This window comes from Phoca vitulina, unplaced genomic scaffold (genome assembly GCF_004348235.1).
Source record: "Phoca vitulina isolate PV1807 unplaced genomic scaffold, GSC_HSeal_1.0 scaffold6, whole genome shotgun sequence".
NCBI lineage: Eukaryota > Metazoa > Chordata > Mammalia > Carnivora > Phocidae > Phoca > Phoca vitulina.
In genome coordinates, this window is record NW_022589709.1 from 19,285,879 (window position 1) to 19,302,521 (window position 16,643).

The 16,643-nt window shown below is 56.9% G+C and overlaps 2 protein-coding genes across 9 annotated transcripts in view; one reads left to right on the forward strand and one right to left on the reverse strand.

Annotated features, from left to right (window-relative positions):
- Positions 1-1,117: 1,117 nt before the first annotated feature.
- Positions 1,118-15,695, reverse strand: RNF44 (ring finger protein 44). Of its 8 annotated transcripts, none has more exons than XM_032403771.1 (12): positions 15,075-15,091; positions 8,647-8,957; positions 4,393-4,544; positions 3,996-4,215; positions 3,412-3,579; positions 2,817-2,990; positions 2,557-2,718; positions 2,349-2,473; positions 1,942-2,029; positions 1,732-1,853; positions 1,490-1,589; positions 1,118-1,296 (listed from the first exon to the last, which is right to left on the reverse strand). In XM_032403771.1, the coding sequence occupies exons 3-12, from the start codon at positions 4,497-4,499 to the stop codon at positions 1,234-1,236; spliced, it is 1,329 nt and encodes a 442-aa protein (XP_032259662.1). In that variant the 5' UTR covers positions 4,500-4,544; positions 8,647-8,957; positions 15,075-15,091; the 3' UTR covers positions 1,118-1,233. The 8 variants fall into 8 exon arrangements, with proteins under 8 accessions (XP_032259662.1, XP_032259664.1, XP_032259665.1 ...); XM_032403773.1 differs by lacking the exon at positions 15,075-15,091 and adding an exon at positions 9,434-10,465; XM_032403774.1 differs by lacking the exons at positions 8,647-8,957; positions 15,075-15,091 and adding an exon at positions 15,615-15,695.
- Positions 15,209-16,643, forward strand: part of CDHR2 (cadherin related family member 2) — a 42,560-nt gene continuing 41,125 nt past the window's right edge. Inside the window, exon 1 of the mRNA XM_032403770.1 lies at positions 15,209-15,496. Coding sequence (XP_032259661.1) covers positions 15,287-15,496 — 210 coding nt within the window. The 5' untranslated portion in view covers positions 15,209-15,286. The remainder of the gene's footprint in view (positions 15,497-16,643) is intronic.

Consider the following 16,643-nt stretch of genomic DNA (forward strand, 5'->3'; position numbering starts at 1 on the left):
ACTCAGGCTGGGAGGGGGCCCCTGGAGATGGGGTCCACGCCCTCCCTGGTCCCTGTCCTCCTGGGACTTCCTTGGAGGAGACTCGCCCAGTCAGGTGGGAGACGGGCCCTGGCTGGAGGGAGAAATGCCCTGAAAAGCGTACGGTCCCGGTAGGCTCTGGGGACGTGTGCAGTACAGTGCATGGCAGTTATCAGCTGAGCACAGACCAACCCCCAACCCCACCCATGACTGCCAGCCGCCCAGCCCAGCCCCAGCCGCACACATGCATGCAGACCAGGCGGCACCACCAGACCATTCCCGGCCCCCTGGGCACTTGGTCCTGGTTGGTCCCTATATCCCCCGTTAAAACCAAAAGGAAACAAATTATTTAAAAATCCACACCCCCAAATCCTACACGCGGTTTTGGGCCAAATGAATAAACAAAAACTGCTGCTCCTCACGTTCATGCAAAACAACAGAGAGGGGACATTGGGCGTGTGTCTGGCCGCCATCACTGCCAGGAAGGGGTGGCCACCAGGAACACAGGAGGTCTCTCTCCCCTGCATGGCCCAAGCCCCCTCAGGATACAGGCCACCCCAGCTCAGGGCCTGTCTCCCATCTGCTCAGGAGGCTGGCTCTGATACCTTCCAGCCTGGGGGTGGGCTGGAATGTTGTGACTGGGGTGAGGGTCCTTGAGGGAGCCAACCCTCACAGCAGCCTGGGTAGGGCTGGCTGCCTGAGTCTGTCTGGGGTCAAAGCAGGAGGACCCAGGCCTGGGGCTCAGGAAATGGCCTCATGCCACCCTCTGTCCGCACGCCTGTCAGTGCCACCCAGTCAGATGGCATACCATTTCAGTGCAAGAGACCAGGCAACCCAGGACGGAGCCCTCTTTGCCCATCCTGGGGCTGAGGATCTCCCCTAGCTGAGCTTGGGGGGATAGACCCCTGGCTCCTAGGGTTGGCAGGAAAAGGAGACGGACTCGAGGGCAAACAGGAGGGAGACTGAGTTAGGGACACTCAGGCAGCTCCGTGGTGGGCAGACTGGCAGGCAGATCGGGGCAGGAGTCTTTGGAGCTTGGCAAATGCAGGGGCTTATTGCAGGGGCTTCTCTTGGGGCTGACCCTGGCACCAGCTCTGGAGATGCAGGCGGGAATGACGGGGCAGGCCTGGGCCACTCCCTCCCCGTCCTCCCCAGGTCCCTCCAACCCGAGCTTCCAGAGCTTCGGGCAGGGTTTATCCTGGGCGGCTGTGGGCCTCACTCAGCCTCCCTGGGCACCTCGGAGGCGTCGGCCCGGCAAATGGGACACGTCCGGTTGGCCTGGGGGAGCAGCCACACATCAGGCTCCACTCTTGCCTGTCCCCCACCCCAGCTGGGTCTGTTCTGCCTCTGGGACTTGATCCCTGAACAGAGCCTGGACTTCTAGATGATGACAAGAAGGGAAACCCTCCAAGGTCCACCCCCCTCCCTCACCACATGATGAACACCTGGAATCTGGCCTGGGCTGCATTACCTTTAACCACTTGTCGACACACTTGGTGTGGAACTCGTGGTTGCAGGGGAGGACTCGGAGCAGCTGCCGTGCCTCGAAGTCACTGAAGCAGACAACACACCTGGGAGAGGGCAGAGAGCGTCACCTCCACAGTGATGGCAGGGGGAGGCTCACTGCATAGCACAAAACCCCCTGGAGGAAGGGGTCCCCTTGCAGCCCCCCTGTGCTCACAGAGGGGCAGGAGATGGGGGCACAGTACTCACAGTGTCTGCTCTGACTGATGGCTGTCTGGGTTAAAGCGGTATGATGGGAGCTGCTCGATGTCCGCTTTGGTGAGGCCCCGGGGCTTGGCATCTCCTAGCCGCTCTGCCAGGTTCAGGAGGGCCTGTATCCAGGCAGGAGGGGAGGGTTATTAATGCTCAGGGCCGGAGGTCCCCCAAGCTCCCACCTCCCAAGACAGTGTTCCACGGGACCTCATAGTTCTCCATCTCCACGTCATCCACATCGAGATCCAGGCTGATGGTGGGCCCCATTGCTGTTGGTGACATTGGCAGCATCGAGCTGGGGGGGGAGACAGGTGTGGGGGGCCCAGGGTCAAGGTCAGTAGGTGTAGGGGGTGCAGAGCTGCTCCCGACTCCCTCTGTGAAACAAAGCCCAGAGCTCTGCACCGTTCACACCAGGGACTCCAGTGTTTGTCCCAGGACATTGTAGGAGGGCCAGGAACCCAGCTGGTGAGTGTTGAGAATGTGTGTGGTTTGGTGGGGATGCCAGATGGCTTTAGAGGCCCCAAGCACCCCATGGGGCTTTGTTTGGGTCCAACAACTGGAGGTCCCAGGAGACCAGAGCACCACGGCTCTGGGGCAGATGTGCTGGTACTTACAGGAAGTAGGGCAGGAAGCTGGGGTAATACGGTGGCGGGGGTGGCGGTGGGGGTGGCGGGGGCAGCGGCTGTTGCAGGCGGTATCTCTGAGTGCTCAGTCTCCGTGGCATCATGTGGGAATATGGCTACGAGAGGGGTGCCAGGTGCAGGTCAGCCCAGCGGGCCTGTTTCCTGATCACCCTAGAGTCTAGCTGGGGGCGGTACTTACCACACCGAAAGACAGCTCCTGGTGCAGTGGATCATGGGGCAGGTAGTGCAGGGGCACAGATGGGGACAGGGCTGGGCCTGGGGCAGAGGTGGAGTAGGTGAAGCTCCCCAGGGGGTGCTGGTCACCCCGAAGGTCCACATCGTTGTCAAGCCGCTGCAGGGGCTGGAAGAAGCAGGGGTGGGCCAGCCAGAGTCAGTAAGGAGGGAAGCCCCGCTCCCCATGCCATCCCCTATAGCATCAAACCCATTGCCCAGACTCACCATTCGCGGGTGCTGGGCCTGCAGCGATACAAACTGCCCAAGAGGTGCCATGTGGGCGGGCTGGGGGTGTGGGGCTGGCGGTGGGGGGTGCAGAATGTAGTGATCACTGGAGATGAGGTGGGGGTAGGCCTGATAGGGCACAGGGAGCTGCTGCATGGTACACGCCTGGATCAGCTGCCAAGAGAGGGAGGGGTTGGGGGGGCTGTAGAATGTTCTTCTAGGCTCTCGGTTGGGCCTATGCCTGTGCCAAAGGCCAGGGGCCATTCCATCCATCGAGAGGTCCCCACTGAAGCCCTCTGGCCCCTCCTACCCCTGCCAGAGGCCACCCAGGCAGGACACTACACTCTTAAGGCCCATAGTTACAATTCCAAACCATAAGGCAGGCACTGGGGTGCAGGAAGGTCCCTGAACCCTGAGGTGCCCTCTCACTATTCGCGAATGCACACATGCCTTTTCTGGGCAGGGTTGAGGCCTGGAGCTGGGTAGGTGCTCTGATAGCCTGGATGGGTGTCATAAGCTCGGCTTGCTTCTGCTGCTGGCCTATGTCTAGGGCTTTCAAGTGGGGATGGGGCAGGAGGTGGAGGCACTCACTCACCGGGGGTGGGAGGCAGCAAAGGGGGTAGTGCTGACCGCTGAACATCACGGAGCATGCTGGGAGCTGCTGGGCACTGCAGCCAGGGATGTGTTGGTTTGTAGGCAAGGGGAAGCCTTGGGTTGTCACTGTGGTGACTGTGTAGGACAGAGGGACGGGTCCCTGGTGCACCTGTGGGTAGAGAGAAACCCGGGAAGTGTAGGGAGGAAACGGCCATGCTGCTGCCCCCAAATGAGAAAGCCCTGCTGGGCCACCTCCCTTCCCTTCTCTAGCTGGGTCCTACCTAGGTACACACCTGCCTATACCCCTGTCCCAAGCCCTAGAGGGCAGAGAGAACCCTCTGGGAACCTGGGAGGGGCTTCCAACTCTATCACTCATCCACTGTGTAGTCCCAAGGAAGGCCCTTCCCTTCTCTGGGCCTCAATTTACCAACCTGTAAAACAGGGCTAATAATGCCTCACTGAACATGCAAAGAGTTAAGGGGAAATCAGGGTTCTGCTACCTCTGGTCCTCAGACAGACTTGCCAGAGGCTGGTGGGGAGGGGCCAGCAGGGTGGGGAAACAGAGGTGATGAGTATTGTGCCTACCTGCTCGTGGAGATCAACCATGAACGGGCTCTGTTGGGAGGCTGGGTGCAGCATTCGGGGGCTCCTGCCGGCAGGAGCCGAGGCTCGGTGCTCCTCTACAGGGAGGTGTGGTGGTCGGGGTGGTGGCTGCTGGGAGGGTAAGCGCTCATCCTGGGCAGGCAGGCTGGCCAGGGGGCCCTCGCGGCCGGGGCTGCACCACAGAGAGGAGGCCCCAGTAGGACTGAGGGGAGCCACTCATTCAGAGAGCATGGAGAGAAGCCAGGTCACTACCCACTAGGGAAGGAAGACCACTCAGGGCCCTATGCCCTGCCACCCCTGGTCCCTATGCCCCAACCCAAGCTGACAGCCCTAGTACCGGGGGCTCTAGGCTCTGTAGGACTAGGAGATTCCTTCCTACCTTCCCCGGAGCTGGCCCGGGGTAGTGCCGGGTCCTACAGAGAATCGCCGCTGACCCACAGGGGCAGAGGGTGGCCACCTAGTCACTGCCAGAGCCCATGGTCGCATCAGGGGTGGCAGAGGGGTGGAGGGGCTGGGCCAGGGTTCACAACCCTATGAGGCAAACAGATAAACAAACTGAGGCACACAGAAGTCCAGACACTTGCCCCATTAGGGATTGCGGAGACAGAATTAAACTTCAGCAGTCTGATTCTAAGGGCTACTGATATCCACCACGTCCCTGTACTCCATGTGCAGTGTACACTCTGGGTCTGGCCTTCTTTTTGGGCACTGGGGATCAGGGATGACAGATCAGGAACAGGGAGCCCAGGTCTCAGTTTCCTGCTCTACGAAATGGGATCAAGTTCCCCTTCAGGGTTGTGGTGAGTTAGGAGGGCTGGCCAGCATGCTTCCAGGCCAAGTGGCTCCAGTAAGGCTCCCTCAGGATGGGGACCCCAGGGCACCCTGTGCTGTTGTGGCGGTCTACAACTTCAATCTCCAGGAAGCTGGGGGTTCCTGGGAGGGCACTCCAGCTTCCTCCCTTCCATTGGGTCGGCTCTGGGGGGGATTCCAGTCAGGCCTTCTCTTTCCACTACTGCCAGGTAAGAGGTTCTGACCCAGTTCTTGCCCTCAGGGGCTCCCAATTCAAGTCAGTTTGTTTTCTTTCTTTCCATAACCAGCTCCCACAGTGCCTACCCACATGTGACTTCATCTACTCTTCAAGGTCCATTTCAAAGAACAGAAAACTGAGGCTCAAAGAAATTGAAAGGGACTTGCCCAAGTGTCAAAGCTGGGAGGTGAGCTGGCCACAAGCCTCTCACTGCACCCTGCTGCCAGCAAGAAGGGTCCTGCCCAAGCGCTTTGCAGGAGGTAATGAAGGAAGCGGCCACTGGTGGGTGGGTGAGTCTGGCATACAGCCAGGCCCTTGCTCTGGGGGCTTAACACAGCCCCCAAGTGGCAGTGGGGCTTGCTGAGAAAAAAGGGGAAGCAAGAACCTAAAGGAGGAAGTTGAGTGGTAATGGGGTGGGGCAGGTCTCCTCCCTCTGGTAGGAGCTGGGGGTCCAGGTGGGATAAGCTGGGGGACCATTTATTAACTCCAGAGGTTGGGATGAGGCCCTGGCAGAGAGAACTCTGGAACCCGTCAGGCCTTGCAGAGCCAAAGGCTGCATCAAATAGGACCAGCCCTTTGCTGTTCCTGCCACAGGGAGGCCTCCTCCGTCCGCCCCTTCTCCATCTGACAAAACTCCTATGCATCTCTGACAGCCAGCTTTCAGTGTTACCCCCCTGCTGACACAGCTAGGGAGCCAGTGCACCATATCCTCAACGCCTTGTTCCTTCCTGCTAGCAGTGGCAAGAACACCTCCTCTGTGCTCGGCTTTACAAGCCTGGACCCTAACTCTCAAAGCCAGTCTGCAGGGGAAGCTCGCCATGGCCACAGCCAGAAGTGTAAGAGCTGGAGTTCACATTTCTCCCGCCTAACCTGGGCTCTGGCACTTGGCAGAAGGGCGGACAGAGCCCAGTGACCAGCTTGTGGCCAGCACTGATGTGGTAAATGTACACTCGAGAGCCAATCACACAGTCTGGCAGGAGTGAAATTGGTGCCCATGACTGAAAACTGGGAGATTACATAAAAATCTGGTCTTTCCTGAGAGGAAACAAAAGCAGAAAATCTGGTCCCATTAGGCCCTCGTTTCTGCTGGGTCCCCCTCACCGGAGCACGAGCTTTCTCTCCAGGCCACCCAATGCCCATGCTCTACCTGCCCACCGTAGGTGACTAGGTTTGTAAGCCCCGGTGTGAGCAGAGTGCACATCCTTACACATGTGTGTACACCCACAGCCTTCCTGATTCTTGCTGACAATTCAGCTGAGCAAACAAAGGCCAGCAGAGACTCAGAGTACACCCCTAAATATCTGAAACAAGAGACTCCTAGGCCACTCCAGACCTTCTGGATCAGAATCTTTGGAGGGTTGGGGAACAAGGTTATCTAGACATTTTACCAAATTCTCCAGCAGTTTCTATGGCACAGCCAGGTTTGGGCACCTCTGCTCTAACTGACCTCAGAGATCCTGGGAGACCACAGTCCTGCTGATGAAAAACATTAACAGTAAGAACTATGACACTTCTCACATGCCATCTTGAGTCCTCACAGCAGCCCTCAGAAGTAAGGACACTGAGGCCCAGAGAGGTGAGGTCCAGAGCCTGTCAGCCAGAGTTGTGAGTGCACTAGGACACGACCCAGTGGCTTCAATGGCTCCTCTGTGCTAAAGTCTGTGGGGCGTGGGTGCCACAGAGGCCCAGGCACATGGGAATCTGCTCTGGCCAGCCCCTTCAAAAACACCCATTCCTCAGGAAAAGGAAGTAGCAAGGAGCTGAGAAACCAAACCAGCAGTCCAAAGGGCCTCCAGCTATAGATGATGGTGCCAAAGTTTACACACGATACCCTGACTCTGGCCAGAGTCTTGGCTGAGGATTGGGCGCATCACTTCCCCGCTCAGCCTCAGCTTCTTCACCTCTAAGATGGAACAGCCAGATAACCACCTGCCAGTGGACTGGCAAGGGCTGCTCAAAGGCAGAGGTGATTGGCAAAGTGGAGGTGTGAGTGATCACTATTAGAAATTGAGAGAGGCTGACCTCCACAAACAGAAATCAAGTGCCACTTCAAGCTCTGCAGGAGATAGCTGGGAAATATGCCTCCCTAGAGGAAAACCCCAGCTGGTAAGGGAGGGACCCCTGGTTCTTGGAAGTCCTACTAAGAACAGAGGTTGTGCAGAGGGGACACACCCACTTCATAGTTGAGGAAATTGAGACCCAGAGAAAGGAAGTAACTTGCTCTAGCCCACAAAGCCAGAGAAAGACTGAACTAGTTCTCCTTGGCTGGCCACCTAGGCCCAGATTCCCCCAACCCCTGACTCTTTAATTAGCATCAGTAGCCCCCAATAACCACCTAATCCCAACTAATTTCAGTCCCTAAAGGAGATGGAGAGTTTTCTGTTTTAGGCACTCACTACTAACCCTATTGTGGTGAATGAAACAAGTGAGGCCCAGAGTTGGAGGCAGCAACTTGCTCAAGGTCAAACTGCAAGGGTGGCCAGGTGACCACCCCCAATTTCTCTGCCTTTCCATAGTCCTCTGTGCTGTGCTTTCAATGAGGTCTGGGTAAATGGGTCTACAGGGTCCCATCCCTAAATCCAATCTTGCCTGGAAGCAGGCACCACACTTTGCATCCACCCCTTCCCCCAGGACGCAGCCAACTCCCTACTTCCAGTGCCCCATGTAACTATCCTAGTCCAAGTCCAGGGAACCCCTGCCAAGTCATTTGCCCCGGGGGAATGTTTGCCTGAGAGCCTGAGTAGATTCAGGCATGATGAGAAGCCCGCCCCCCCCCCCCCATGGGGCAGGCAAGGCCACTACTGCTGGTAGGCAAACAGAGCTCTCCAAACGTGTGCTGCCTGGAGGGAGTTGAGGACAGGACTATCAGCCTCGGAGCTAGGAGTCCTCGGCTAGCCCAGGTTCCCTAGATGACCTTGGTCAAGGAAATCTCTCCGCTTCCGTGAGCCTCAGTTGTCACAGCTGTGAAATGGGGATGGAAATCTCTCCTTCCTAGAACGCCCAAATAAAGCCAGAAGGAACAAGACGCAAGAAACCAGGTGGTCACATTAGCGGGGGAGGAAACCAGTGTTCCTGAGGGACCGGCCCCTCCTCAACGCGGACCAGGCGCAGGTTGCGGGGCTCTGGGGAGCTTCCTCTGCCACCCCTCCCCGGGGATGGGGGGCCAAGGTGCAGACACTCGCCCGGAGAGGAGACCCCCACGTCCCCCCCTCACTCATTTATGCCGCGCTCGGAAGGACATAGGGGGCGGGAGGCCAGACTGCGGCGTTGGGGCCAGAGCGCTGTGACTTTAAGAGCCGAGGATCCCGGACCATGTGCTCGGCGTGAGACAAAAGCAACAACAAAGGAAGTGGCGGCGGCAGGGGGAGGGGGCGGCTCCTTCCTCTCCAACCGCGGCACTCAGCCCCGGGAGAAGGAAGACTCGACCTGGCCTTGGGGGGTTGGGGGGAATCCTCCTCGATTCTAGAGGTCTCTCCGTCCCCGCTCTGGACCGCCCGCGATTAACCCCTGCGGAGCCAGCTAGATCACAGCCCCCAGTCCCAAGGGAGGAGGACAGGAGTTCCAGGGATGCGGAAATAGGGAGTTGGGGCTCTAGCCCCTACTCACCTTCGGCCGCCAGGCCACACGTTGGCTCCTTTGTTCCCGATCTAGGACGGCCAAGCTGGACAGAAGGGAGGGGGGCTGCCTGGACCCTTTAAGAGCCCCCGCCCTGCGGAACAATGTGCTCCCCTCCCCACCCCCCGGTCCGGGTGCAGTCCAGCTCCTTCCGGGGCTCTCTCTTTGTTGTCGGTCCGCCGGCGTCCGCCTCGCGAGGCCCACGCGCGGTCTGCCTCTCTCAGCCCAGGCCCTCCGGGAGCGGGAGGCGGCGCAGGACGCGGCCGGGTTTGCGCAGCTGCAGGCGGCTGGCCCTTTAAGAACTGTCCGCGGCGGCAGCGGAATGTAACAAACCCCACATTTGATTCACAACATTCGAAGCGGCGGGGTCGCGCGCCGGGCGGGAGGGGGGCTCGCGGGGGCGCGCCGGGAGATTCCGGCAAACAGTAGCCGGCTGCTGCCCGCGGCAGCCCCGCCAAGAGCTCCGCCCCGCGGGACTATGAGAGCCAATCACTCACCGCGACTCGGCACGTGATTAATGGGACGCCATCTTGGAAGGCAGATTTTCTTTAAAACCTCCTTCTTGCCCCCACCTTTGCACTTAAAGTGACCGCCGTCATCACAAGCAAGGGGCGGGGCCACATGGCCTGAGCTAAAGATGGGAGACCCCGGGGTGGGCAAGGCCAACCGGCTGCAACTCGAACTTGCTATGCAAACTCGCGAACCACTCGCGCCTCTGAGGCTCAGTTTCCCTGCCAGAGAAATGGGTCCCCCTAGGAGAGCCGCAGCCCGGACTTACTGTGTCATGGTCTTCTCTTCGGGGACGGGGCGCCGCCTGGGACACTGAAGTGCAATGGGACTGACCTTCGACGGGGCAGGAGCGGCCTTCTTAAGCCAGCCCAACTGGGTTAGGAAGGCTCTAACAGCCTTGGGTCGGCAACCTCCCCGGAGATGACGTCAGCCCCAAGAGCTACCGCGCCGCGATGACATCATGGCCTGGCCGCCCTGCATCTCCTTGTTTATACTACGCGGCAGCTTTAAAAAGCTGGGACGGCCTGGGTTGCCCAACGGACCAATAGCGGGTAACCCACGCAAACGAGCTAACGCCTGCGGGGCAGGGGGATTGGTCCTGCGTGCGCTGACGCCACAGAGACATTTAACCGCCCCGCCCCCAGCGTGGCCCGGGAAAGGGGCGGGGAACAGTTTGAAGCAGGAGCTGCAGTTGTCCGGCGCTCTGGTAGCTCTCGGCGCGTGGCCAGTAGAGCTTGGTCTCCCCCATGGAGGGCTCCCTGCTTAAGGGTGTTGGGAAACTAAGCCCAAAGAAATCTTCAGTTTCCTACTGTACTCCTCCCCGCAGCGATGAAGCGGAGGGATTACTACAGCATTTTACAGATGGGTCAAGAGGATCAAGGGGGGGTGTCACTCACTCACCCCAGGTCACACAGCTATGAAGGGTGGCTGAACAGGTATTTGAACCGAAACTACAGCCAAGCTTCGTTCCCCTTTGCCTTCATACCGGGGCAGCATTATACAAAGTGGGGTATTACCTCCACATCGATTATTTAAGAAAAAAAAAAATCAGTAACACTCTAAATATCCAAGAGCTGGGCACAGGCTGAAAAGAATCATGTGTGCATATGATCAATAACTGGACTCCTCCGCATGGGACTGCACTAACATAGGGCTACCTCCCTAAACAAGATGCCAGTGCAAAATGTTAACATTTGTTAAACCTGTGTTTAGGGCTACTGGGGGTGTGATGGTGTCATTTTCTATGCTTCTTTGGTGTACTTCATAACCCCAAATTTAAAAATAAAAATGGAAGGGGCGCCTGGGTGGCTCAGTCGTTAAGCGTCTGCCTTCGGCTCAGGTCATGGTCCCAGGGTCCTGGGATCGAGCCCCGCATCGGGCTCCCTGCTCAGCAGGAAGCCTGCTTCTCCCTCCCCCACTCCCCCTGCTTGTGTTCCCTCTCTCGCTGTGTCTCTCTGTCAAATAAATAAATAAAATCTTTTAAAAATAAAAATAAATAAATAAAAATAAAAAAAATGGAAAGCAATTTGCTGAACAGTGTAAACTATCCATTTTTCTGAAAATTGGATATATACAGTATCTGCACAGAATACTTCTGGAAGGATATACAGGAAACTAACAAGTGTCCTCAGGGAGAACTGGAAGAGTATGGGATCAGGAGGATACACTTTTTATTGTATATGCTTGTGTACATTTGCTCTTTTTAAAAAACTCTATACAGGGTGCCTGGGTGGCGCAGTGGGTTAAACCTCCAATTCTTGGTTTCAGCTCAGGTCGTGATCTCAGGGTCGTGAGAGTGAGCCCTGCGTCAGGCTCCGTGCTCAGTGTGGAGTCTGCTTAAGACTCTCATTTGCTCTCCCCTCTGCGCTCTCTCTCTCAAATAATAAATCTTAAAAAACAAACAAACCCAAAACCCTGTACAATCTGGGTGGGGGAATGGGTGAAACGGGATGGGGGTTAAAGAGTACACTTATGACGGTGAAAAAATAATAATAAAAGAGAAAAAGAAGAAAAAAATCCATACAATATAACCTACAGAAAATGCTAAAGAAAATTACTGTGGGGGCGCCTGGGTGGCTCAGTCAGTTAAACGTCTGCCTTTGGCTCACATCATGATTCCAGGGTCCTGGGATTGAGCCCCACGTCCCTCACTTGTTCTTTCTCTCAAATAAATAAAATCTCTTTAAAAAATTAAAGAAATTTTAAAAAATTACTGTGAAAGAGTATGTTTTAAATCTTCTAAGGCATAAAAATTTCTGTTCCCTTAAAGTAAGAAATCCCCCTTCAGGAAAGGTATCCAATGGAAACAATCCAGAAGGAAGTTTGGGGAACAGAGATACTTAATCAAGTTTTGTTTAGACCAGCAACAATCAGTTACTGCATGGCGGCTGTGCAGCCGGCAATGCAATGACTGCAGATGGTACCCAGGGGCCCTCTGCAGATAACTAAGCACAGGAGATCGAGTTCATGATGCAGTCCCTGCCCAACTCTATCCGTTGGTTAAAACTATGTGTGCATGAGAATGAATGGGGATGTACAAGGTGATGCCGTTCTCTAACCAACTCCTTTTCATCATCTCTCCCTTCTATATCCCTTCTGACCTTTTATTCTTCCCACTATGTAAAAGGAATTAGAAAATCCTCCCCTCACTGGAAGGCGCTACGTTGTTAAGACCACTCCCTGCTTGCCTATGTAGGGACAGGACATGCAATGGCTCCCTGCTGCCTGCCTCTGGGGCTGGGCTTCACCAGCGTCCCCCAGCCTTTCAGGCTCACCTCTCTCCAGTCCTCCCACAACCACGTTGGTGCACCTACTGGCCTTCCCTGCCTGCCACCTTCCCACCTGCACTTAGCTGGACTGCCTGCCTGAGATGCCTTCTCTATTCCTTTCTACCAATCTAGTCCTCTTCTCTGTCCTTTGGGGCTCTGTTCCCATCTAACCTCTTACAGGAAGCTCTGTGGTCTCCAGCTTGTACTGAACCTCCCCATCTCTGAACTCAGGGCTAGACGTACCCCAGCCTTCACTTCATACCATCTAATTTGCATACACCCCTGTCACAGTCTCTTCGCTTCATGTCTCACTCCATAAGGGGATTCAGCATTTTTCAGTGCACTATCATCTAGCCTTCACTGGAAGGCCTCAGTTTATGGGTGAGCATCTGAGGCTCAAGGAATGAAGTGACTTGCCCAAGGCCATGGTGAGAATACCTTACCGTTCCCACACCCTCCAAATGCAATTCTCCAGTTGCAATCAAGTCATGTACTTTGAAGCCACCGAACCTCTGACTGTCCCGACTCTAATTAAAACGACCTCACCACCCTTTAACTCTGGCAAAACCCTGCTCAGCCTTTGGGGTTCAGGTCCAAGACTGCCTCCTGCCTCCACGAAGCCTCCCTGAGCCCTCTTCTGCAGTCAGCTGCTCTGGCTTCCTTAACGTGGCAGGGCCCTTACCACATTGCCTCAGGAAACGGGCTCCGGGACTGCTCCCCCGCCCCAGTAGGCTCTGGCTCACACTGGGTAGCGGATGCCCAAGGAAGGGGCTCTGAGTTTGACTCTCACCTCTGATGCTACAGGGCTGGGAACACCCTGCTCCGGCCTACTCCCCTGGGAGGCCCTCAGCAAACACCCACAGCCCCTCAGGGTGCCCCCAGGGCCAGAGGCCAGTAATACATCTCCTCCTGATCTGAAAAACCTTCCTGGGCACAAGCAGAATCACTTTGGAGCAAGTGGGGAGGAGGCTCAATTTTACCAGATTTTCCAGAGAAGCCAGAAGTCTGGGCTTTCCTGCGAACCCCCCCCCCCCTCAGGTTTACCTGCAGGTCTTCTGCTTCGGAACCCCAATGCGCTGCTGTGGCCTGCACACCTACCGTGTGCCTCACTCTCATCACTCCACCCTACTCCACCCCTGCCACTGGAAGACAGGTTCTGTTTTCATCTCATAGATGAGCAAAGTGGTTCAGGAAGTGCCTCCTTTGCCTCAGATCCCGGAAGTGTGGCCCAGTGGGTTTCCAGAAGCCACAGGTGGGGGCGGCTCATTCTTATGCAAGCATCTGCAGTGAGATTCTGTGGAGAAATTAGGGTTCTAGGGGCTCCTGCACAGTCTAAGCAAGTGCCATCCTGATTGCCTCACTGGTCCTCCGACGACCTAAGAGCTAGGTGCCAGGATTTTACAGATGAGGAAATGGGTGAGGCGGGGATGACTCAGCCATCAAGGGGCAAACCTGGGATCACATTCTAATTTCACATTAAGTTTGGTTCATGCGATACAAATGTCAAAACAGAGTCCCCAAGGGTTGCTCAATAATCAAAAGCACAGATATCCCAAGGCAAGAGTAGACCATGGAGGCTCAAGGACTGGTGGATGAGCAGCAGAGGATTCAAATCCCAGCCCCTCCAAGTGCAAAGCCCTGGATGTTACATTCCAGCTTCCAGCCCCAAGCCTCCTCTTCAGATGGGAGGGATTCCACTTTGGCAGGAAGGGGGAGGGTCATGGATTCCTGCTGGGGCCCTGCTGTCCCTGCCTTACCCAAGAACTTGGGACAGCTGGCTGCCTCCATTCCTCCCTCAGGGTCAGAAAGCACCCCACTCCTTTCTTCTAAGACCCCTCAAATTTTCCTCCAGATACAGGGCTCAGTAGCCTTCCCAGGTGGAGCTTGCGGAGCACAGAGATTGAGGGATCACCCAGGGACACACAGCACAGCCTGGCAGAGCCAGCGTGGGACGCAGACCTCCCAGCTACTACCACAGAGCATTGCAGACCTGAGAGCCCAGAGCCTCACACCCCAGCATGGAGGGCTGATGGGCTCCCTGCCAAGTCCTCTCTGCTCAGGACACGCCTGAACACACCACCCTCACATCTGAGCTCCAAGCTTTGGCTCCCCTAAAAAGAAGTGGCTGTGTTTGTGGACATGGGGGTAGGGCAGGCCGTCTGTTAAGGTGGTCATGGGTCTGGGGTTCAGGTCAGGGGTACTTTAGTTCTGACTTGGGTCAGTTATTTGGCTTCTCTCCACCTTAGTCTTACCTGTAAAATCAGGACAACAGTAGTGACACATGACATTTACTGAGCACCTAGCGCGCACCACTGATACTCATCTCCTATAGGGCTACTGAGGACAGGCACACACTGATGATTAAATACAGAGCCTCTGGGCGCCTGGGTGGCTCAGTCGTTAAGCGTCTGCCTTCGGCTCAGGTCATGATCCCAGGGTCCTGGGATCGAGTCCCACATCGGGCTCCCTGCTCGGCAGGAAGCCTGCTTCTCCCTCTGCCACTCCCCCTACTTGTGTTCCTGCTCTCGCTATCTCTCTCTGTCAAATAAATAAAATCTTAAAAAAATAATAAATAAATAAATACAGAGCCTCTGAAGTCAGCCTGTCTGGGCTTGGACTTGGAACCTGACTCTGCCTCTTATTAGCTCTGTGATCTTGAGGAAGTCACCATCTTTTTTTGAGGCTCAGTTTGGCCAGGTGTAAATCGGAGGTGACAGTACCTACCTCAGTGAGTCAGCAGGGGCTCTCACTACGTGCGCATCTTTGGCGGTCCCTGCGCAACTTTCGGGGTCTGGGTCTGCACTTGAATGTGCGAGCTTTGTGGGTACGGTGTTGGAAGGGGCTCCCCTTTCTGACACCCTTCCCCCTGCAGCTCTGGCCACTGTAACTCCCAGGGTCTGCAAAGGTGGGAGCAGGTACTATCACATCCAGAGATGAAAACCGGGGGCTGCAGGAGTGCGGGCGCCTGGCACACCCCGGGGGATGAGTCCAACCGAATTCCCCATTTTCTCTCCTACTGAGGGCCAGCTTCCTATCCCCGTCCTGTCCACACCACCGCCCTGACCCCCCCGACAGCAGCTCGATTCGAGCTTAGAGATCCTTAGGCAACGGAAGCTATGTGACCTTGGGTAAGACACAGACCCTCTCTGGACCGCCCGGCGTTCTGACATCCTGAAAGCTGTATCGACGGCGCTGGGGTGTAGTGGCCTGTTCCCCGGTCCCGCAGCCGCTCCAGGGCAGGGCTCGGGAAGCTCCGGCTCCCCAACGGCTGGCACCAGGAGCGCTGGTAAAATGTTTGGGACGGAAGTTACGAAGCCAAAAGACTGCGGCGCCTCTTCACCTCCAGTTCCCTGATGGCAGGGCCCCGGCCGAAGCCGGAACCCGCCGGGGGGAGGGGGGGGCGGTCGGGTCACGTGCGGGGCGCAGGGCACTCTGGGACTTGTAGTTCCCGGGGCGGGGAAAGTGTCCCCGAACTGGGATACTCGGACCTAGCCGGTGGACTGATGAGCGGAGCACCTCTGGCTCCGGGTCCTGGGAGAGCGAGCTCGGCACTGCACACGCAGGTAGAGGCCGCGCTGTAAGTCCCTGCGCTACTCTGTCAGCCCGCGGCCGCCCCCTATCGCTCCGTCCTCGCTGGCCTCGCACCTGGGGCGCATGGCGAAGGGTCGGGCCAGGAGTTACCTGGGGCCGCGGCTGTGCTCCACCCCAACCGGGCGGCCGGCGAGTCGCTCCCGCTGCAGCCCGGGGTCCCGGTCCCGCTGCGGCCTGAGCGCCGCCTGCCGCGGCCCCCCCTCTGGCCCCGCGCAGTGGAACCGTCCGCAGACCTCACTACCCGGGCGCGCGCGCGCGCTTTGGAGCGCGTGTGGAACTACCTGGACTGCACCAAGTGCGCGAGAGCGGAGGGTGGCGGAGGCGGGGCGTCTCTAGGCCACGCCCCTCGGCGTCTGGCGGCAAAGGGCGCGCAAGGGCGAAGCACTCAGGGCCTGGTATCCCAGCGGCGCACTTAGTGCCCGCGTGACCTTGGACCAGTGACTGACTCTGTCTCGACTGTGAAATGGGGAGCATAACGCGACTCCGTGGCCGTTCAAAGAACCTTCGCTTCCTGTAGAATTTATCCCGCTCCCCCGGCTTCGGATTGAGGAGGGCAGGGTCGGTAATAACGACTGCGGGCAGCAGATCTTGGTTCCCCGCTTTGGTGCCTTCTCTGAGCCTGTTTCCTCGTCTTCGAACTGGGAGCGTTGATACCTCTTTCGGTGGTTAGGAGAATCCAGTGACAACAGGACGCCTATGCCCATCGCTAGAGCCACCGTGGAGCAGAGCTGGCCGCTCCCTGCTCAGGCCAGGCATCCCCCACTCCCAGAAAGGAGCCTTGATCCTCGTCGCCCCGCGTCCGTGGGCGTTTTAGACTGGCGAGAACTACAACTCCCAGCTTGCCCCGCGCCCGCCAGGTCAAGCCTGTTGGAGTCCCTGCAGATCTCGCTTCGCAGAGGCAGCCCCACGAGGTCCCCCCGTTTCTCGACCCAGGGATGGGCTCTTCTGCCAGGTCCCTGGAGGCCGTCTTATTTCTCTAGGCTTCCATTTGTTGAGTTTTTACCACGTGCAAAGCAATATTCTGAGCGCTTAACGTGAATTAACTTGCTTATTCCTTAAAGTCTAACAACTCAGTGAGGGAAAATTATTATTATCCCTGTACTGTATATTTAAAAACTG